A 24,034-nucleotide genomic window follows, 5' to 3' on the forward strand; every position below is an offset into this window, starting at 1 on the left:
GATTCTTTTTTTAGTCTAGGGTTTGTCCATATACTGCTGCTGTTGAATTATGTAAAGAAAGCAGTAAACACATGGATTTAATCTGGGTATAGTAAAGGCTTGGGAGCCAGGTTTGTCTTTCTGGCTGAGGTTTGGACAGCTTTTTCTGATGTTTTATTTGTGGTTACTTTACTGTTTTATTCTCATGTCCCTTTCCGAGATAAAGTTGTCACAGCTCTGCGTAGAATACAATGTTTTTATCTTCGAATATGTCAAGATACAGCCCTAGTCTGAGCCAAAGAAAGTGTCTTCCTGGCAGGAGGATGCTGTAATTTCTCCTACTGCTCTGGGTCTTGATTAAATGAAAGTAAGACAGTTAATCACTTAAATGTCGAAGATCCATGGAAATTGTTCACAGTACTTTTCCTATTTTAGCACCAAATACAGGATTAAAATAATTTCATAAACAGCTTACGCTGACTACTGGCGCTATTGGAATTGATGAAATTGAATTTTTCTAACAGGATGTAATAAGTCTTTTCTGGTGTTCGTTTGAATCCGTGATGAGACCTGCTGTGATCCGGAGTAATCTCTTCACGTTAGACGCTTTTGATGGTTAATCAATTGCCACTGGATTAGCTACACATTTACATTCCCATACATTTAAATGAAAAGCATATCTGTCCATCTCTGCAGATAGAAAAGTTCTCTTGGCCTCTTTTTTTCTCTTTCTCCAATTCGTGTCATATTTTCAGTTGGTCAGACTGTTTCCTCCTCAGACTGATGGGAGAAACCATCAGCCCTGTCCTGAGTGTGGATCTCTCTCATGTGTTTGAGTTCACATGGAGGCTGCGGTCTCCAAAGGAGCCCAGAGGAATCTCTGTGGAAAGAAAGTTTGGGGGTCAGCACACAAACACATTGAGCCTTGATGTGCATGTAGGCAGTATGTATGCGTCTCTTGATATGCCTTTTTAGAGCTAGTTTTAATTTGACAAGTCCTTAAACATTGCTGCTGTCTGGACATCCAGTGTATGTTTTATTTTCTACTGATTTTTTTCTTGAGTACATTCATTATGCCAAATTATTGGTATTTTTGTAACACTGTGCACTTTAACTTCACAGATGCAAACAAAAGTCCATCTGCTCAGTGCTTGATCTCGTCGTCTGAAGCTGGAGCAGCAGCATTCGCTTGTGTCGTCCATGGTTTCTCACTTTCCTCTTCACATTTCACCATAATGACCGCAACATCAAAGGGTGCCAATGATAGAGGCAGCATCTAAAAACCTCTTAATGTGTTCCTGTTATTCTTCCGCCAAACAAGACACGGCCTGCCGACAGCACGGAAATGAAAAAACCCAAATAAAAACGTGGTGTCCTGAAAATTACGTTAGACACTCTGAAAGCTGCTTTTGTTGTTTCAGTACACCATGCAAATAAGACATGATCTCGGTCATTTGCCTGTGAAAAAATACCTTTCTTGTCGCCTTTGATCTTTACATGAGATCTGGGGAAAAAAGCCTTGGCAGCGTCCATCAGGTTTGCTCATTTTCTTGCTCTGTTTTTGTCTCTGATGGATAATTAGATGGGCGAAGGGGGGAAGCATGATCACAGATGCAACTGGAGACACTTATGAGGTGCTGGTTGATCATTCCTTCTTCACCGAGCCAATATCCTGTGAGGTCACCAATGCCCTGGGCAACACCAACATCAGCCGTAACGTGGATGTTTACTGTGAGTGTAACTGCTGCATATAGATCCTTGTTTCCTTTTTTCTGATGTCTTAAAGGAATAGTTTATTAAAATGTGATTCATTTAAGGATATTTTGTCATTTCAAACTCACTCGACTTTCTTTCATGAATGTTCTTTTGCATATACCAAAACTGAATGAATTTGTGTTTGTATTTTTGTTGTAGTTGGGCCCCGTCTGGCTGCTGAACCCCAGAGCCTTCAGGTGGATCGAGGATCTGATGCCGTGTTCAGTTGCGCTTGGATTGGAAACCCTTCGCTCACCATTGTCTGGATGAAAAGAGGCCATGGAGTCGTATGTACTTTGCTCTGCACTACTGCTCATAAAACTTGCAACAGGGATGTGCAAAAATTGGCTCAAGCTCATTTATTTACAATGCAGCTAAACACAGGCCACTTCATGTCATCTCATTAAACTATGACAGATGCAACATTTTGAACATTTAGAATTGTTGTTAATTTTTTTCCATCTAATATTTATATTTTATATATACATTTATTTTAAGCTAACACAAAAAACCTTTTTGAAAGGCTGAAATATTCTGAAATATTTAACGTTTTATTCAAAACGTTTAAAACAAGGACTTAAAGTTAAAAGTTTGCATACACCTTGTAAAATCTGTAAAATGTTAATTATTTTTTACCAAATAAGAGGGAATCATACAAAATGCATGTCATTTAGTTTATTTAGTACTGACCTAAAAAAAAACTAAATAAACCTATTTAGTTTATTTAGTACTGACCTGAATAAGATATTTCATAAAAAGTGTTTACATATAGTCCACAAGAGAAAATAACAGTAAAATTTGGAGATCAGGGTAACTTGTGATATATATGATATGGCAAAATAAGAAAAATGTACACATCTTCATTTTGTTTTAAAGTTTTAACCCCCTTAACACAAACTTAATGCATCAGTTTTCCTTCTGGAGCATCAGTGAGCGTTTTATTACCTTCTGTAATCGTTGCATATGAGTACCTCAGTTGTCCTCAGTGTGAAAATATGGATCTCAAAATAATATAGTCATTGCTGGAAAGGGTTGAAACACAAAAAAATTCTGGAAAACCAAAGAAATTATAGAAGGGTTTTTCTGAAGAACAGCAGGCTTAAAGGGATAGTTCATCCAAAAATGAAAATTAGCCCATTAATTAGTCAGCCTCAAGGCATCCTATGTGTACATGACTTTATTATTTTAGACCAATCCAATAAGAGTTATACTAAAATTGTCTTTGATCTTCCAAGCTGTTTCATAGCATTCAGTGGGTGTTGCAGGACATCAGCCTAAATAAGGTAAAATAAAGTGTGCGCATTCATAATAAAACGTGCCTCAATATAGATTCACAATTTTTCCTCTTGTGGACTTTATGTAAACATCTTTTGTGTGAAAAAGATTCAGATTCTGCAAGGTGTATGTAAACTTTTGACTTCAACGGTGTGTGTGTGTGTGTATATATAGAACTTTTTTAAACAAATACTTACCTATTTTAGTTTTGAGTTTAAATTAATACAATCTTTAATTTTACTCCCTTTTTTACTCCATTTTAATTCAGCCTTCAATCCTGCATTGAAGAATTTTACTGGAATTAAGACTACACTTTCACTTAAATTATGAAAGACACACAACCCTGATGTATGGAATTTTTTTCAGCTCTCCATCTGGCCTTGGTGAATGTATCAGACACACACATGACTGATCTGTTTTTGATGATGATAACAGCTGTGACAGTTTAGTTTCAAGGGCTAATGGACCCTCAGTAGAGCACATTGTGTTGTTTGAGTCGTCATCTGTTAGCATCAGACAACTGATGTCGAGATGAAGTCAAAACTCATAAAGAAGCTGTATTTGTGACTACAGTGATGGTTAATTATAGATGCAGTTCTGCTTCATATATTTGCTTCAAAAAAAAAAAAAAAAGACGAGCAAAAGAATACTTTTTAATGATGTCTACAAAGTTTAGACTGTGGCATTGTTTTGTTTTTTTATCTATTACCTTCCAGGTGCTAAGCAACGAGAACACCTTGACACTGAAGGCAGTGAGACAGGAGGATGCTGGGAAATACGTGTGTCGAGCTGTGGTGCCGCGAGTGGGAGTGGGAGAGAAAGAGGTCACGCTTACTGTCAATGGTAAATATTTTTCATGTTTTGTTTATATTCCGTCTGCCGGTCTGATCAAGACCCTTCAGCGAATTCTCATTTGCTTCTGATTTTGATTGCTTTGCCACACAAGAGCTGGAAGAGGCTCTCAAAAGCAGGATCAGGGCGCATTTCTCTCAGGCTAAAGGGGATGTTTTATACACTGTTTAGCTTTGCAATAACCAGAACATGCTCTATGACCCTCAGAGATATGGGAGCCGTAATCAGGAGAGATGATCTTGAATCGCTCTCATCATTTCTTCTCACTCGTCAATAGATGACAGGCTTGGGCACATGAGGCCGTGTGATTTGCTTTAAGGACTCTACCAGGTTTCTGAATCAATACGGGCATATTGATCAACCCCACACTTCAAGAAGTGGCATTCCCTAAAATGTAATAAAAAAAAATATCACAGGCCATTCTGGGCAGTTCGAATACTATACTAGCAAAGGCCATATACATATGTGTTTTGGTTGTTTTGCTTTGTCTTGCTGTAGGCATCATTTTATTGGTTATTCTCTCTCCAGAGGAGCTCATGAAAAAGTGTTATGGAGCATTGTATGCTTCATCCATTTGTTTTGACGGAAACTTTTAAGTCCTAAGGGCTTTGCAATAACACTGGCCTGCTCCTGTGAGGCAATAAGCCTGTTCAACGCTCTATGAATTCTTAATCTTTGCTGGTTTTCCTCTTGTGATGTTACAAGGTTGAGATCTGGGTCGGCGTGTGCATGTGACTGTGGGCCTCCTTGGGTCATTGTGTCTAATCCAGTCTTAAAGGAACAGTTCAGCCAAAAAAATTTAATTCTGTCATTAGTTACTCACTCAAAGGCTGAAACTCAAAGGAGATATAGATCTGAAGAAGATATCTGAAGGATGTTAAGCTGCGAAAATGTCATAGACATTCCAAAAATGACACTGAAGTCACCGCAATCAGTCTTTGTGGTGGTATTTCTGGTGATAATACAAGTCTTCTTTACCTTACAAGCGGTTGTCTAAAGCAAAATTGCTATGAAGTGCATTTATTTTATTTTTTTTGTGTGAGACAGCATGACATGCTTGAGCAAAACAGACACTATTTTTGGAATTAGTACCCCAAATTTAGTAAGAAACAAGTATTGAATATTATTTCGCAAATATAATATATATTAATGGCCTTTTTTTAAACTTGAAAAGCAATCATCACCTTTTAAAATGGACTGGAAAAAGCAGCATATCCATTCCAAAAATCACTTTTTATGTTCCACAGAAGCAAAATGATACATGTTTAGAATATCCCAAAGGTTTAAGGTCACTGTTGAGGTCTTTATCACAATCTAGCACTGACAAATACTTTGAATTCAGTCAGACTGAACATTTAAAACCCAAATATTTTTGCACTCTGTAAAACCGCTCTCTGTTCTGTTCCTACTGCAAATCATCAATGGATTTGAACATGGTAATAATGCAGTAACACCAAGTTTTGGACACCAGTTTATCTGTGATGATCAAGCCATTTGATTGTTGTGCTTGCTTTTGTTTAATCAGGTTACAAGGGTAAGTAAATGACAGAATTTTATTTGGCATTATACCGTTACAGTACAGCTCAACTTGAATATTTTGACATTATTTACTCCAAAATCCAAAGGCATTCTTCAGAACATCAAATTGTACATTCTACAAAAGAAAGAAAGTCATACATGTTTGGAATGACATGAGAGTAAGTAAATAAGAGCACTTTCAATTTTGGGTAAACTGTCTCTTTAAGAAATGTGCAGCCATATGCTAATAAACAGGAGACAAATTAGTGCTTAAATACCAGAAATTAGATGGATTAGGCAGATGATGAACGGGAAATATGATTACTGATATTATAATAGATCATTAATGAATAACCACATTAGCGTCCATTAGGCTGCAAGAGAGTCTTTTTGACAAAAACAGATGATTTTGTATCCTTGATAACCAGACCCCTTAAAGACCTGCATGAATGAGACGCCTGATGGAAACAGATCGATATCACTGCAGTCACTATGCAGCTTGTGACCCTCATCTAAGAAAAAAAGTGCTTTTAAACTTACTCAAAATACACTCCAATTTCTGCACCTTAAACTCCAAAAAGTCCAAAGAAACAAAATGCAATCTGCTCTAATGCATCAAGGCTTCTTTGCTTTTATAGTGAAGTTAAAAACCAAAAGATCAGATTGCTGTCTGCTAGAGGGTGAATTTAACAATGATTTTTAACCTCAGTTCGTTCTCTTTAAAATCAACAGTAAAAATAAACACTCATTAACAACTCAGAATGCAGTTTCAGAAGCCTGTTATTGAAGTGTTGTTGAATGAAGTTTGTGACCATTCGAAGATATTTTTCATGCTCATTAACAACAAATTGTGTCCCAGAACCACCCGTATCATTTTCTGAACAGCTCCCTTCCGCCCCTCTAACTTCTGCTGCTTTCTGTCCACTCATTAGATGATTCTTTTTACTTGCTAGAAGCCGAAAGTAAAGAAGGGATTAATGATAATGTTTGAAGCACCATACAAGAAAGGAAAAGTCACAAAATAGAATGCAATCAAATGTGACCCAGCTACAACTTTTATTGCAGTGGTTTTCAACTTTATTGACCCCTAAATATATGCTGTAAGTTTTTTTTTTTTTTCAGTATGTACTTGTTTTATTGCTTGTATGTTGAATTCATTATTATGATTACTAATTTTAATATATTAAATGCATTTACCCCTTGAAGGTTTGCTGAGGCCCCCTAATGGAAAAATGACTGTGAACTTAACAGTAAAAGACTGTAAAAATTCTACAGTAAAGACCTGTTAAATGGTTAGCGGTACGTTCCCCTAATATATACGGTGGAAAACTGTATTGGATATTACATGTAATTTTACGGTAGTATACCATTTCTGGAAGTGGGAAAAAATAATGTAGAATTTATGGTGAATAACCGTAAATTGCCATTTCCAAAATTCCCTGCATTACAATTCAAATTTGATGTTTTTTTTTTTTTTTTTGTTTTTTTAATATAACTATGTTCTTCTTCTTTTTTTCTTAACAGTTTTGTAAATTAGGGTTGTATGTTTCATCTAATGTTGTTAAATTAATGTTTATCGCATTATTTCAGTTTCATGTGTGTTCCCATGATGGTGTTTAGTGTTTTTGTGAATGACATTGTGCACCTTCTATATGTGACTTTCTCATCACCGCCTGCTTTTGGTGGTTATCAGTGTAGTTATTACACGGAAGTATTACATTGAAGTAATTAATATGTATCCTTGACCATCATTTTAATTTTTAAACAGTAATTTATTTATTTTGCATTATTATTAAATGCTATGACCCTCCATGAGATGTGAGTCGGTTGGAATAGATGATCAGGCCTCCAGTTCTCCCACAGTTCCAATAGAGCATCGCCGAGAGCCAGGCATGGAGTGAGACGTGTGACTGCACTTACCTCGTGCAGTCTGGTCTCACATCCCACTCTCTCTCCTTTCTCCGCTCGTTTCCCGTCTGAGCCTGAGAGATAAAGCTGTTTAATTACAGCCCTCATTTATGGCCATGATCCCCTGTCAGATTTGTTTGGCTCCCCCAGAGGACACGATCTGAACAGACTGCCGCTGAAGAGCACGGAAAAGGCGTCCCACCCCTCTGCCCGACTGCAGCCTTTGAGCGTGCATGTGATTAAGAGGGTGCCGAGGAAAGCGAGAGCATTGTCTCACTCTCTCTAGAGAGACGGAGCTTCGGTGTGTACAGAAGACTCCTGCACGCTGCTGGGATCTGTAATTGATGGGATAGTACTCGCGCACTGAGACACCCGAATTCCAATTAAAATGAAAATCTGTTTTCGTATAGACACACATAATGGACCTCAATCTGCTGCGGAAAAAGAAATAGAAAAAGTATGATTGTTTTTATTATGATTTAATCTCCCCCTTTTCTTTCACTTTTAATTATTTATGAAACGATGAAGTTTACTCGAAGCATGATTTCCAGTTTTGTTGTATAAAATGCAGTGGGAAGAGTTAAATGACTAGCTCATCCAAAAACGAGAATTCCGTCATTATTTACTCACCCTCGTGTCATTCCAACCTCGTGTGCCTTTCTTCAGTGGAGCACAAAATTTAAATTGTTGGAGAATATCTTGCCACTTTTCAATATAATGAGCACTGGAACTGTCAAGCTCCAAAATGGCAAAAAAGCAGCATAAAAGTGGTCCCTACAATCCATGTTCAAGTCTTCTGAAGTCACATGATAGCTTTGAATGAGGAACAGACTGAAATTTAAGTTGAATAACAAATCTTAACACCCTCGTTAGCTCTCTTTGGTGCATTTGTGAAAAAAAAAGGAAAAAAAAATTGAAAGCAAAGGTTGAAGTCAGTATGAAATGGAATTAAAATCTTTACTAAATCTATCTTTACCAAATAAATCCTATTGATCATCTTGTGAATGATATATCTTTCATTTTAAAGATTTTTTTAAACATATGTTTTAAAGAATGGTTTGTTGAAAATTAACTCAACATTAGGCAATCCAGATGCGCTTGTTTTTCTATCAGAACAGATTTTGGAGAAATGTAGCATTACATCATTTGCTGTCCAATGGAACAGGATCTAAACAGCTGATTAAAAACATCACAATAATCCACAAGCGATCCACACGACTCCAGTCCATCAATTAACATCATTTGACATAGAAAAACTTCAATCATAATCTTTCTGCGAAACATCAGACTTCTCCAATCATTTAGTCCATTTAAACCACACTTTTTTTTTCTGTTTAGATAATCCGTTTCACACAAATCACAGTACAAAACAGAAAAGTGTCAAGTGTTTGATGATGGCTGCTATATTTGGGAGTTAATTTGCACATACTCCCTCTTTTTTTTAAGTGCCTGATTCCCTGAATGAAATATGCCAATCAGGTTGTGAATGAAGCGACAAAATCTCACAATTGAGACACCTGAATCCTTTTTTTCTTGGATGTGTGCCTGGTTATAACACCCCTCTCCATCATTTAAAGAATTACGGCTGCAGTGATCAAGGGATAATGGGTAAATGTACATGAACATCTCTTTTAAAGGAAATTGCGTTTACCGTTATGATGAAAATTGTGCCAGTTAAATAGTACTGAGTTTTTTGACTAAGGCATAATCTATAATGAGCCTAATTTGCATAGAATGAAAGCATGTTTGTGTCAATGACTTCATTTCAATACTCGCTGGCCGGTTGTAAACTTGAGAGCGGTCAATGAATAAGAAGCAGTGAAATACCGCATGCAAAAGTTTGTCCTTGATTCTTTACTCTTCCACCTCATCTTAAGATAGAAGATCGTCAAAACCAGTTTGGAGATCATGAAAACAGGAGCGTATGTCCTGTCATCTCTGTTCTCAGGAAAGATGTGTGGTGATATGGTGTGCAGGCGGTTCAGCTGTCAGACAGGAAGCTTGACAGTCTGTTGTTTGTTTCAGGGCCTCCCACCATCTCCAGCACACAGACGCAGCAGGCTCTGTACGGGGAGAAGGGCCAGATCAAGTGTTTCATCCGCAGCACCCCTCCTCCAGACCGCATTGTGAGTTCTACCCATCCATCCAGCTACCTGTATTCCCTGATCAGTTATTTTGGAATCATGTCAGTGATTTTCAAATCAATATTTCATTTCCATTTAGTTGGATATAAATATTTTATGAATCTATTATATATATATATATATATATATATATATATATATATATATATTTAAAACAATTCTAATAATATTTATATAATAATATCCCTGTATGCATTCAGCTTTGTTTGTATTAATCCATCTATCAATATATTTAGTGGTCAGATATTTCTCAATCATGTCAGTAATATCCAAATCTAGTATTTAATGTTTATTTGCTCAATATTAATAATAATAATAATAATTATTATAATTGCATACTCTACCGTAAATTTTGGGGTCAGTAAGATTTTAAAGAAATTAGTACTTTAGTTCAGCAAAGGTGCATTAAATTGATTAAAAGGGAATGTAGAGACATATTTCAAATAATGTTGATATTTTCTATTCATCAAAGAATCCTAAAAAACTATGATGGTTTCACCAAAAATATGAATCAAAATAACTGTTGTTAAACATTCATAATAATAATAATAATAATAATAATAATAATAAAGAAAAGAAATGTCTCTTGTGCAGCGAATCAGCATATTAGAATAATCGATTATGATTAGATTTTACAATATTACTGTTTGCACTGTATTTTTGATCAAATAAATGCAGCCTTGGTGAGCATGAGAGACTTCTGTCAAAAGCATTAAAAAAAACAGAATGATGGTGTAATCATTTAATTGTAAAAGCAGGTTTGTTCTAAACAATTATTGGTCACATGGTTCCTTTTGGTTTAAAAGGTCAGTTCTGAGCCAGATGAAGTGAACAAATCTAGTCCAGAGTATGGCTACTCAAGACTACTGTCTGTCTTTCTATTTAGGTGATGAACAACTAAGACGTGCAAAATATGGCTCCACAAATCTGGTTTAATGCTTTTAGACTTCAATGCATTAAACAGACCTTTTAAATCATTGAAGATCTTTTAAATGTGTGGGTGTGTGTGTAATTTCTAGACGTGTGGACTGTAAAAAAAAAAACTGTACATGAAACTTTAATAAAGATTTTTTTTTTTTTTAATTAAATATCTGGATTTAGCTTATGTCAAGTTGCCATGACTTCTGCTGTAATTTTACCTCACATAATTACAGCAAGCAGCTCAAAGAAGAGTTCAGTGGAAATTGTTTCCTTATATTTACATGGATGCAAATTGTTAATTTAATTATATGCCCAATTTCGTGTTTTCTAAGGGAAATGTGCGTCACGGAGACTAAAGTGCTCATTATCCTAAAATATTGACAACAGCACATGATCGCTCACAAGACGAAAATACCACCACACACAGACCTTCAACACTTGCTATATGAAACGATCAATCACTTTAAATAGAGGAACAAACTCCTCCTGACATCACAGGACAACGAGTGTAAATCAAATTGGCAAACCGTCAGACAGTGCAACTGTATTAATTATTCATGTCCCGATGCATGCTGGGAAGAGGCTGAATGGACTGAACCGCAAAAGCATTTTTTCAGCCTAGGCCTGTTTGAACTAAAAAGTGCATTAATCCACCTGACCTGCTGTGCTTGTGGGTTCGACTTTAGAAAAACAGAGTATTTCATAATAGCAAAACAGCAGAGTTGCTTTACTTGTGTTTCGAAACTTTGCAATAGTAAGTAACACAACCCCCCTCCCCCACCCCTCATTATTTACTTATTGTTTATGCTTATAATTTATGCAGGCATGGTCATGGAAAGAGACCGTGCTAGAATCAGGAACATCGGGCCGTTATACGGTGGAGACCGTGAGCACAGAGGATGGTGTCATCTCCACCCTCACCATGAGCAACATTGTTCCTGCTGATTTCCAAACCATCTACAACTGCACTGCATGGAACAGTTTCGGCTCTGACACGGAGATCATTCGCCTTAAAGAGCAAGGTAACAGTCAAGTTACACTGCATCCTAACCAACCGCACTGCAACAGATTCAGATTCCAGCCACAAGCAATTTGTCTGTTCGGACCAGCCGTGACAGCTAAGAGACGCAACGGAATGATCTGAAAATCGATCAGAAGAGCTCTCGCCGCTCTCGGTAATCTAATTAATTCATGTTAAAGCATTTTAATATTATTAAAAGTACATACTGAGTGACTGATGCAGTCTTTGTCATGAAATACGAAGACGTTCGTTCACATTGAGTTGTTCACATCATGTTTCTTTCCTTTTAAGATCTGGCTATTTTTTTTTTAAGATTATGGGTTTGGAGCACTTCCATTCAAAAAGACGGAAACAAATCATTTCAAATTATAAGGTTGCCCTCCATATAAAGCGTGTCTTTTTGTTTGACTGAATGAGATATCAATTTTCCTTCATGTTTTATTTTCAGACATCACGACAATAACGTACCGCTTGGTATTTTAACATGTGACATGTTATAACAAGAATATCTATGGCAAGAGCTCTTTCAGTCACTGCATTCTTTTCCTAATGAATATTTTCTTTGTTCGCTGTAATAGTATGAAAAAAAAAACATCATATACTGCACATTATTGGTCTGTTCTCCTGATTTAACCTGCGATATACGCCATTAATAATTCACTGGAATGCACTAAGAATCTCTCGTTTTGTTTGTCTGCACAGGTAAATACGATTTATTATCACTTTGAAATAGTATCTCACAATGAGGAAGTTAATGAGCATTTTTGATCAAGGCAACATATGTTACCTAATACAGATATATATTACTATAGTAATATATCACCTGTTCTTTATTGCTGTGGAAAGAATCGTGATTTTGGGGTTAATCATGGCTATTGCAAGTACCTTGTTTATGTTTTTACACTTTTAAAGATGATTTTCATTTTCGATGGTTGAATGGTGAGTAGAATAATTTAATCTCATTGAACCCAGTTTAGAAAAAAATAGTAAAAAAAAAAAAAAACAAGTATTATTGCGTTCATAGAACACAACCTACTTAATGGAATTCTGACATATTCAGAACTTCCATTTGTAATCTAATTTAAACAGTCCTTAATCCTTTTTACTTGCTTTTATGATTTCTTTGAAATATTTAAATAAAATTAGATGGTATTTTTTATTCAAATACTGGCCCATTTTCCTCTAGTAAAGCCAACTCCCAAGGTGCAGAGTTGAGTTATTCAAAGAGGTCAGCTCATTCCCAAAGGACTTAATGGGAGACTGTTGGAACATGACTTCATTATGTCTCTTCAAGTGACAAACAGGCTGCTGATCGGGACTGTGCACGTTGCTTGGCTTCAACGTTCTGTCACTGGTTGTATTGATGATCCCAGTGGTTCTGTGTTCTCCTCAGGGTCTTTGCGCTTGGCCGTCATCATCGGGGTTGCAGTGGGAGCTTTCCTGGCTCTCATCGTCCTCATTGGGACTCTGGGGGCTTTCTGCTGTGCTCGACTGCAGAGGAGTAAGTGAGCTCATTGTTTCTACAGAGACAGAAACACAGAGGCAACTCGCACCGCACGTCCACTGAGACACCCACCGTTTTTAGTCTCAACTTGTGACGCTGTGTTGCACCATGTAGCACGACTTTATCCACACATACACAAAAGTGTTGGAATATAGCTAATTAAAAGGAGCGCAGCTTAACCACTTTTTTTTTTCTGTAGCATGACGGCAACTCAAATTAGTGCCATTTTCCAATAATAAGTTGTTTGTTCAACAATTAGCATTGTTGCATGACAAACATGACTTAACTTTTTTTTGTATTATATTGTACAAAGCCTTAAAGGAAAGTCTGAAATAAATATAATTGAATATTAAAAAAATAAAAATAAAAAATATTTTGCCATTTATCACTGTTTTTTTTTGTTGTCTAAATAATGTAATCTTTTAGCTTTAATAGTTGTTTAATAGTCTAATCATCACCATAACTGAGATCCTCATTGTAATTTTGCTATATAAATGCTGATCTAATTTTTTTATCAATTAAAATATTTTCTTTTAATACTTTTAATTCTGCAAATTAATACTTTTATTCTGCAAGGATGTGTTAAATGGATAGTAAAGTAGTGATAGTAAAGACTAGTATTGTTAGAAAAGCTGTTCTTCTTAACTTTTTATTAATCAAAGAATCAAAGAAAAAAAACTGTCACAGTTCCAAAAATATTAAGCAGCACAACAGTTTCAACACTCATAAATCAGTAAATCAGAATATTAGAATGATTTCTGAAGGATCATGTGACACTGAAGACTGCAGTAATGGCTGAAGAAAATTTAGCGCACAGAAATTAATTATATTTTGAAGTATATTAAAGGGTTAGTTCATACAAAAATTAAAATGAACCCATTAATTAATCCATAAAAAGCTAGATTATAGTGATTATTACATTTTGAATATGGATATTTTTCTTAAAAAACACACCAATTCACTCCAGAAGGCCTTTGTTCATAAATACAGCTTTGATGAGCATAAAATACTTCATTTAAAAAAAAACATTACAAATCTTACTGATCCCAGACTTTTAAATGGCAGTGTACATGTGTTCAAAAGGGAGACTTGACACTATTTCATGTTACCCGTAGCTCAGCAAGCCACATTTTCCAAGTAGCTTCCCCAACACTGTACCGCAGAGTGATAAGAGCACACCTGCACCTCACTCACGTCTTAGTCTATCTGAACTCTTTATTGTCTTATCTTGCCTTTCGCAAATTGCCTCCATTAGCGGTGAGCTTCTGTTCCTTACCAGCAGCAGCCTGACTTTATCTGGCCAGGACTGTAAAGACCTCATTTTTTAACAAGTGATATTTCTTTCTTCGCATGTTGTGAACCCCGTACCACAGAGGACATGCACCTGGTGATGTCATCACTCCCAGTGTCCCTCTCCTCTCGGCAGCGAGAGCTCTCCGGCACGTTAAAAAGTGAAAGTAAGCCCTTCTATCACCTCTTAGCGGCCAGGTTATGGGAAAATATAGACATGCATGTTGTTCACGAGCGATTGCTGCATGTTCACAAGATTGTGAAGGGATATTCAGAATCATGTCAAAGCTCAGCGGAAGCTGTAGGATGTAGTGTGGTTCGCATCACCGTGGCTAATCAGAACGATTTCCGCCAGATCTCAAAGGGGTTGTATCTGCTAAAAACGACATCCGAGTGGAGATTGTCCATAAGGACCATAACGCAGCCAGAGAACCGGAAGACCACAGCAACATGAAACAAATGATGGTGAGTTGGCACTCCAAATCCCACCCTTCACTCTCCTCTCTGCCTTCCTTTATCTGGTTTAAGCATCCGTCTCGGATGATCTGATGTTAACAGCTCTGAGTGCAAGTGTAAATCGGCTCCTATAGAGTATAAAAGTCAAGCTAGACGAGTTTGAGTACATTTAAACGTTTCATCTTGAAGATGCAATATATGATAGTGTATCTTCTTGTCGTTTGACTCATTTTTTGTTGCTGTAATGCTGGTTGCTAGTAGATGTTTCCTAGATGCCCTCACATTATTAGTGGGCTATACAACTGCTCTCAAATGAGAATCATTGGCAATAAAAATAAGACTTAATTCTATTTTGAAAAGTAATGTTTGCCTACTATTTGTTCTGGTGTTGGCAAAGTGTTTGCATATAAATTCTAGCAGTGCATAATACACCAAATCACAAACAAGATGAACAATTATCAGATTTATTCAGAATGATGTCAGTTTCAACACCGTTTCCCCACATGCCTATCGACTAGATCTCAAAGAGAAAGGATCATGTCTTCACTACTGTTGGAGGTCGCTGAATCTTCTGCATGAAGAATCGTGGCTCATTTGCATAAAGCCACACTTTTCTCAGCCTGTAGTATGCTGTCACATTTGACAAATTCCAATCGCATTATTGCTGTAAAGGTAGAGTCGCATTTACCCTTGCTTCGTGAAATTTTGTGGGTGAAATTTAGTCGCTCCAATAGGAATCCGGTGAAAAACTTTCCCAAACAGATTTTGATCATTTTCAAGTTGGTCATTTGAGCTACTGCTCTATTAGGTGAACATAGTGTGAGCTGTTATACATTGGACCACTTTTTGCCCAAAATTACACTAATGTTATACCCTAAGTGTGAACATGAACAGTCTTCATCCGCCTTTTCCCCTGCAGCATCCTTGACCTTTGACCGGGTTCGGATCAGACCTGAGCTTTGAGGGAATTTCTGTTCTTGCTAGATGCTTTAAATCTCGTGTACATGCTTACAGGCTGAAATCAACACAGTCACTGGTGCTTCAGCACACGTCTGCTGCATCAGCTCACTTTTCTCTCTTTCGGCATTTAGATGGAGCGATCCGAGTTTCAGCAAGAGTCAGTGTTGAAACAGTTGGAGGTCCTGCAGGAGGAGGAGAGGGAGCTACAGCACATTAAGGTGATGAACAGAGGGATGGAGAGAAGGGGGGGGGGCTCTGCAGGACTCACATCTGTCACCATTAAGGAACCCCAGAGAGTCATTTCTCCATCATACTCATGAAAAACAGATTTAATAGAACAGCCGCGTAATCTCACGGAATCTAATAAAGCAGAGTTGTGGGAACTCTCGCTCTCTGACTTTTTCAGAATTCCTTGCCATGTTCTTTTTCTTTCCAGAGTCCATTATAGAAATGTTCACAAATGGACGTGTTGTCATACTGACTGACTGCATGTCAGATCTCCAGAGCCCAAGTTTTCATTATATCCTCTGGTAATTGAGAAGTACTGGGGCATTTGGTAGAATGTGCATGCTAATTCGTTTAATGAATGCTGTTTGGCTAGACTTCAGTCTGGAACTTTTCAGCCTTTCAGATCATTTCAAAAGCTCAATATTTCAAGGACTTGTTAGGATCTTTGCAAATTGCATATTTAAGACAAAGCGTCCATCATCAGTCATATTTGCTAAGGCAAGCGAAACTAACCAGAAATTGAAACTTTGCTTTGTGAGTTGCATATACAGAGAGGAACATATTTATCAAAGATAAAATGATATTTACTTGCCTTTAGATAAGTATGACTTACAATGAAATAATATATTTTTAATGGATTGTCTTGCAACAAGGTTTGTAAAACTAACCTACATCATTTACACTCAAAAAAATGACTCTTTGGCTGAACATGATTCTATCATGGACAGTGGTTCCACATGTTTGTACCATGTTATTTGGACATGAATAAATCAAGTTATAAGGACTTGTCTACCTTTAGTTGAGTTTACTCAGTTTGCTTTAGTTCATCCTACATGAAATATCTGAGTAGAGATAATATGTTTACATCATGTAGAACCACTGTCCATGCAAGTTTAGCCAAAGTGTTATAAAAACATTAGCAAGTAAGATATAACTTTTCTTTACACATGATGTTAATTGTTTGCAGTTTAAGGATGTTACTATGTGTACATCATACACTAGCACTCTCATTAAAGTTGCTTTTTTTTTAATTAAGTATTTTAGACGTTCTTTCAACCAGGTCCTCAACCCAACCACAAGCTCCACACTTCACCACAATGGTAACTCGCACAAAATACACCAATATAAAGTCTTTTAAAATGCCCACATAATAGAGCATTATACATGAAAAAGTCTCCTTATTATCACATTTTATTAAAAACTGCATAAAATAACACTTTATTTCAACATTTTCTCTCCCCATATCCAGTCCTGTGCAAAGCATGATGGGAAGTGTAAAACTTATTTTGAGGGACTTGATTGAAACATGTTCTTTCAAAATGAAAACGTTATGTTAAACCAACGAGAGACAGGTTTAAGTCAGTTTAACATGACACAATTATGTTGAAATGAAAAATAGCCAAAATGGCATTAATTCAACATGAATTGTTCAGGTAAAGTGAACAAAACTAAAAATTCATTTTTTTGAGTGTAGAAAAAAAAAAATACCCAATGGTTTTACGATTTTAGACTTTGCGCCAGAGATTTATGAACATAAAGTAATATTCTTTGCAATCAATATTAAACGTATGCATGTAACTCGTTTGATTTACATAAATGGTGAATCGTAGGCTAGCTGAACACACGGCTGCTTGTAGGAATTTTTGTAGGGCGGCATGAAATGGAATCGACATCGCGATTCGCCGGAAGCTGCGATTGTCATTGCGTATCTTTCTTTGAAACATGGTTCTGTGATCAGCAGTAGATCTCCATTCGAAGGCCAGTAGGCGATCTCTCATTATTATTATAATTTTCATCAAAATAAAGTATATTCATAATGCAATCCCTTTATCACTGCTTAGAATACTATGAAATATGTTGTGTGCCTTATTCTGTGTAAGAAGCCACATCATCTCACAGAAGGATTTATTTCAAACACTTGACTGATGTTGTGAAGTGAGTTTGGGGTAAAAAAAAAAAAAGTTATTAAATGTGGTATTTTCACATGCTTTCAGATGGAGAAGCATTTACTACACAGAGCCGTAGTTCACTGAGAAGCTATGCAAACAGCTTTCATTATTGCAAATTATTTCTTAGATTCCATAATCATTACTGCTGATTACAAAACCGGCTTTACCGAAAAAATACACATGACAATCGCATTTGTTTAATCGTGCAGCCCTAAACTTTTGCAAAAATATGACAGCTTCTTAAGGAAATAAAGAACTTTTCCAAAGAGAATGCAAAGTTTCTCATGGGAATACAAAACTTTAGGAAAGATAACGCAAAGTTTCTCAGGGAAACACAAAAACTTTCCAAAGAGAACACACATTTTTGTAGGGGAACGCATAACTTTTGCAAAGGGAATGCAAAGTTACTTAGGGGAATGCAAAACTTTTGTGATCAGAATGCAACATTTATCAGGAAACAAAACATTTGCAAAGAGAACAAAGTTTCTTGAGAGAATGCAAAACTTGAACAGCGTTTCTCAGGTAAATGTAAAAACTAGAATATCATAGAGAAACTAGAATATCATAGAGACTTGGAAACAGGGTCAATCCAGTTGATTTGAGTTGAGGCACCAGTCAGATTTTCTTCAGAAAATTAAAAAATTGACTTGGTCATCTTGTTTTCACCCAACAACTACACCTGCCTTAACAATCTCTCCATGGCAAAACCATCATCATCTCTCAGTCTTCAAAGATGCCTTTCCATCCTGTATGATTAAGCCATAGGCCCTCAGTCGAGATTCAGAGATACTCGGCCTTGACTCTGACAGCAGTGAAAGTGCACAGTCACACCATACTATTTTTTATTTTTTTCCAGGAATCCCTGAGTTATTTCACCTCAGCGTTCCCACAAGACCACTAGGATTAAAAAGAGAGAGCAAGAGATATATGTTATCTATATAGAAACTGGCCAAAAATAAAATGTGAGTGAATTTTATGGAGATTATTTCACATATTTAATGCCGACATGAATCGCCAAGGCCCATTTAATTAGCTGATAACAGGATTTGACTGTTTATGCTGGAGATGACTGTTTCACACCACTAAACCATGTAATCTTCTTAGCGTGGGACAGTTATCAGTCTGTTCCCTAATTTCCACGTCACGCTGCCTATAATTAGTGTGAGCTGAACTTGACCTTGGCTTTTTACAGCTTACAAATACACGATGAAAATTACAGTTTCCTTTTACTCTTTTCCCTCATTTTGCTTTTAATTCAAGCTGAAAGTGTATACTGGAAAAGTCCTGTTATATATAAATAATTGTTTGTTAAAATGAATAATTGTGCTAACAGACTTTGGATAAATAGATTAATTTGATGACAAGCTTCATGGAAACATCAAGCGAAATTCTTACAAAAACAATGAGAAAAACAAAGAGAGATTCATTTGATGTGTTAATGATTTATTGACTACTTTGGGGTGAGAATTCATTAAATGGTTTATTTAGCATGACAATTCGGTGCAAAAAGCCTGTTTTGTTATTTCCCTCACATAATAAAAAGATAACTGTGATTTCTTATCTCAAAATTCTGACTTTTTAAATTCAGATTTATAAGATTAAAAGTCGAAATTACTTTTTTGTTGTTGTTGTTGTTGTTGAAGATATTTCTTTTCTTCTTTTCAAGCTTGTGAATTCCATGTATATATCTCACAATTCCAACTTATTTCTCGCAAATCAGATTTTCTTTAAGTATTTTGAGGTATACATTTTTATATTTTACTTTTTTCTTGCATTTATGAGAAAAGTAAGAAGAGTTATAAACTCAGAATTTCAAGTTTAAATGTCACTGTTACCTTTTTTGTGGTTGAAAACAAGCTTTATTTAGTTAGATTATTTCTCACAATTCAGACTTCTCAGAATTGCCTTTAAAAAAAAAAAAAAAATCTCAGAATCGTAAGAAAAAAACCTGAATTGTCAATTTCCAGGCAGATAAACTCAAAAAAATGATTGATTGAATTTACAAATTTGTTAAGGAAAATAGTTGCACTCAATTTATTTAAGCTACATTTAAATTCATTTAGTTGACTAACTTTCACATGGCGCCATCGGCATCATACCTCTCATTTACTTTGAATAACGTAAAGCATTGCCAAACTGAATTGTGGCTCCATTGCATCGCATTGGGTCCATTACTATCGGCAAAGTTGATAACTTTTTTTAAAAGTTAACGTAGGTGTCAGCCAATCAGATTGACTTATGCAAATACCCAGGTGCAGACTCTAGCCAATCTCGACCATGCAACACCAGAAAACTAATGTGATTGGCTGTTGTCACTATGACGGTTGCGTCAGCACAAAGCTTTAAAAATGCACTCCATCAAGGGTCGACGCCCCGTGTGAATTTACAATAAGAAATGGCATAATTTACATATGCATGGTCACTCTTTTTTCCTATATTCTCATTTGCATACAATTCTTACAAAAAATGTAATGACTAATGAAATGTAATTTTTTATTTATATTAGGATCCAACCAACGGATATTACAGTGTAAATACCTTCAAAGAACAGCCGACCCCTACCATATCCCTGACAGCCAACCCGAACACAGAGGTCCGAAACCCCGCCACAGCAACCCTCGGAAAACACCGCGTTCCCACCGGCATGAGTTACACCAACATTTACAACACACTGGGCGCCGGTCCCAACCGCCTATATGACTACAGCCAACGTTTCGTTCTGGGAATGGGTAGCAGCTCCATCGAGTTGTGTGAGCGTGAGTTTCAGAGGGGATCGCTCAGCGACTCCAGCTCGTTCCAGGACACGCAGTGCGACAGCAGCGTCAGCAGCTACAGCAAGCAGGACGGATACGTGCAGTTCGACAAAGCTAGCAAAGCCTCTGTGTCGTCTTCGTCCCACTACTCACAGTCATCATCCCAGAACTCGGACCTAACTCGACCACTACAGAAACGAATGCAAACACACGTTTAACTAAAGAACTGAACGTCATACGTGCTTTTGGACGAACACTAAAGGTGAGTCACCTGTGTTTCATGCATCATTCGTGAACAGATCCAAACGTTTCAAGCTTGGAAAGACAATGCCAACATCTCAAGCTCATTTTTCTGTATATTTTGAAAAGTAACGTGTTTTTTAGATCTCATGTTCTTTGTGGAAGACTTGTGAGTTTGGAAACTGAAAACGAGGGAAACCAAACCTTGGAGGTCATTTCATAACATGACAATCAGGAGTGCATCCACACAGCCACCATGGACTATCACGGTGAGCTGATCTAATCTGTTCAATGCAGGAACTCGGAACTGTGGGAGAACCTCGAGGGTTGTGTTGGTGTTTTTTTTTAATTTTTTTTTTTTATGAGGAGCCAAACTTGGGCCATTTAGCAGTTTTCTTCTACTGTGGCCCAAAGCACAAGGGTGTCTGTTCAATGCCAACCCGTGTTTCTCTGCTGATAAAGAGATCTAAACGAGGATGAATTATCCTCCGGAGGTCATCCCTCAAAATTATCATTCTGTGCTTTTCTGAGGACTCTGTAGATAGATTTCACTTGTGTGCACTAAACTGTTTTTTAATTTCATCTCTCTTCTCCTTATGTGGTCTCTCGTCTTTACCATTTCATGCTTTGTGTTTTTTTTCCAACGCAATGTGAATGTGTAAAAACACACACGGCCAAACTGCATGTGTGGAGAGTTGCTACCGTGGACAGCATAGTGTTTACATGCGAGACCAGAATGTAAATCCCAATACTTTATTTTCTCAATGCGTATTAAATGTGAGCGGATCATTTCAACACTTCATGGATAATAAATGCATTTACGTACGTACATGTCCTGTGAATTAAGACGCTCTGATGTTAGAAGCTTCTTTTATACCTCCAAACAATGTGTTGTTGTTGTTGTTGTCGTTCTATATACATCATTGCGCATAAACTCCACATTCTGGTGGGAGTATGATTGAATTCTTTTTTGTTCTGATGTTCTGTTTATTTTAAGGCTGTCATATGTTTAAGCTCACTGTTTTAAGTAAGCTTCTCTTTCTCGCAGCCCCCTGAATGTCTGGCGTGAACGTTTACATCACTTAATTGGTTCAGGAAGTGCCTCCCGTCGACGGATGAGCCTGCGGAACATTCAGAGCGAAACTTTAACTCGAGTTGTGCATCAGAGCAATTACACTGATCAAATAATCATGATTACAAAATAAGTGTTGAATAAAACAGTGTGTGGGAAAGCTGTGTGGTCATTAAAGCTGAGGCGGCATCTTTTTCTTCTTTTTTTACGCAAGGAGGGACTTCCTGTCAATTTGGATTATGTCAACTGCGGGGCACCTCAAATGTACCACCTGAAATATGCATGCTGTAAAATGAATAGGTTATGAAAGTTTTAACTAATGCTTCCTGCAATTAGTTAGATATCTAACTTAAATAAAGTTAACTAAACTTATAATTTAAAGTCAAGCATGAACATTTTAGGTTGATACAATGCATTATTTCTTATTTTAATGTTACATTTTAAGTTTTAATAACTAATCAGTGGGAGGACATATCAGATTTTCCTTGCTTTTTTTGAAAGAAACAATGTTCTATTTAAGAAACACAAAGTACTGACAGCCAAAGCCCAGCAAGATATATCATATAATAGCCTAATAATCCGAATATATAGTTATGTGCAGCTCAACTCAGCTTTACTTTAGCTTACTCAGCACAATGACACAGAAATAAAAACATGAGTGACCAAATTTATTTTCACTCAATGCAACCAAGTTTGAACAGATGGATTTTATTCACTTCATTGCATTCTGTATCTAAAGAAGTAACAGTACAAAAGCAAAAGCAACCTGCTTTATTCTAGTCATGAGTGATAGGATTGGCAATGATTATATAAATTACGAGTTTTTAAAATAACTAGCAATATATAATGTTCATTTTGTTCAAATTATGTATTATATATCAATGATGAATAATGGTTTTAAAGCCTTCATTACTCTTGGTTAAAGTAAATTTCTACATACATTCTGATGTACAGTATTATGCATGAATATAAATTACTAATGAACAATATGTTTCTCGCTACCTTTCCAGGAGCTGCGCTCACTGCTGAATCTTTAGGGTCACGGTTAAGGAACTTCAACAAAAGCCCTTACAACAACAAAAAAAAAAAAAAAAAAAAGAATGCGATGAGGATTAGGTAATAGTCTTTGACATCTAATGTTGTTCAAATCATGAGCAAATGACTCATGTGAGCCGGTTATTTTTAGTAAATCAAAAACATACATAACTCTTATGACATGTTCTTTTTTAGTGAATCAACTACATAAAGCACAGCCAGGAAAATCTGATCCCCAAGCAAATGGCTCCCATGCACTGGTTCTTTTTAGTGAATCAAAACACATAGCTCAGCAAGGTTAGTTTGATTTATGAATGAATGACTCATTCTATTAGAATCTAAACCATACAGCACGGCCAGGGTTGTCTGATTCCCAAGCGAATGACTCTAATGAGCCGATTCTTTTACTTACATCGATATACAATAGGTCTCCTGGAGGGCCAGGACTGGCAGATTTTAGTTATAACCCTAATCAAAAACACTGCTAGTAATAGTTTGGTTATTCTGAAGATTTTCCGGGTTGTAACCGAATCCACAAATGGAACAGAAAAGCCCCGACTTACAGCGTAGAAAGTAGCCTGTATTTATAATTCAACTACCATTAACCTACATTAAAAACTCTGTACAATGGTGTTTATTGTAAGTTCATGATATGACTAATGCATACTTAAGTGTAGAAAATAACCACGTTAGAGTCTTTAAATACAACATATTAAATCCTAAGGACTGTTGAGATCTTTCTATTTACATCTGATCTGAATAGCCCTCCGTGAATAAAGCAGCAGTCAAATACAGGGTCGAGGACATCCAAAGCTGATATAATCTCTCCGCGTTAGCATTAGTGATATTTCATAAACCCTCCAAACACAAATGAGTTCTGCTGTGGCTTTAATCCATCATCTTGGCTTTTAAAGGTTGGCCCGACCACGACGGATCCATCTTGAAACTAAATGGACTTCAAAGGATGATCTTACTCGAGGTACAGAGCCTCGTGTTTGCACTGGATTAAATTACAGTCCTTGTTGCTTCCGGCTTTGTCATCTTAATCGAAAGTCTAGTCACACACTTGGTAAGTGCAGCTATTTGGAAAAGCCTTCATCAGCACATTCTTCAGTAGGCCGCGCTGTGTGTGTGGGAGCCCTGAGTGCTGGAGCTGAATTTGCCTATCTGTTGT

General features: G+C 36.7%; 1 protein-coding gene across 2 annotated transcripts in view; it reads left to right on the forward strand.

Moving 5' to 3' along the window:
• The window catches only part of kirrel3a (kirre like nephrin family adhesion molecule 3a), a 144,403-nt gene extending 122,687 nt beyond the window's left edge, over positions 1 to 21,716 (forward strand). Inside the window, exons 7-16 of one of the 2 annotated variants that reach the window (XM_052567391.1) lie at positions 1,562 to 1,710; positions 1,894 to 2,021; positions 3,726 to 3,852; positions 9,313 to 9,413; positions 11,176 to 11,374; positions 12,767 to 12,874; positions 14,251 to 14,334; positions 14,523 to 14,632; positions 15,715 to 15,801; positions 20,267 to 21,716. In XM_052567391.1, coding sequence (XP_052423351.1) covers positions 1,562 to 1,710; positions 1,894 to 2,021; positions 3,726 to 3,852; positions 9,313 to 9,413; positions 11,176 to 11,374; positions 12,767 to 12,874; positions 14,251 to 14,334; positions 14,523 to 14,632; positions 15,715 to 15,801; positions 20,267 to 20,731 — 1,558 coding nt within the window. In that variant the 3' untranslated portion in view covers positions 20,732 to 21,716. The remainder of the gene's footprint in view (positions 1 to 1,561; positions 1,711 to 1,893; positions 2,022 to 3,725; positions 3,853 to 9,312; positions 9,414 to 11,175; positions 11,375 to 12,766; positions 12,875 to 14,250; positions 14,335 to 14,522; positions 14,633 to 15,714; positions 15,802 to 20,266) is intronic. The other variant, XM_052567392.1, reaches the window with a different exon arrangement.
• The last annotated feature ends 2,318 nt before the right edge of the window (positions 21,717 to 24,034 follow it).

This window comes from Carassius gibelio, chromosome B10, assembly GCF_023724105.1.
Source record: "Carassius gibelio isolate Cgi1373 ecotype wild population from Czech Republic chromosome B10, carGib1.2-hapl.c, whole genome shotgun sequence".
Lineage (NCBI taxonomy): Eukaryota > Metazoa > Chordata > Actinopteri > Cypriniformes > Cyprinidae > Carassius > Carassius gibelio.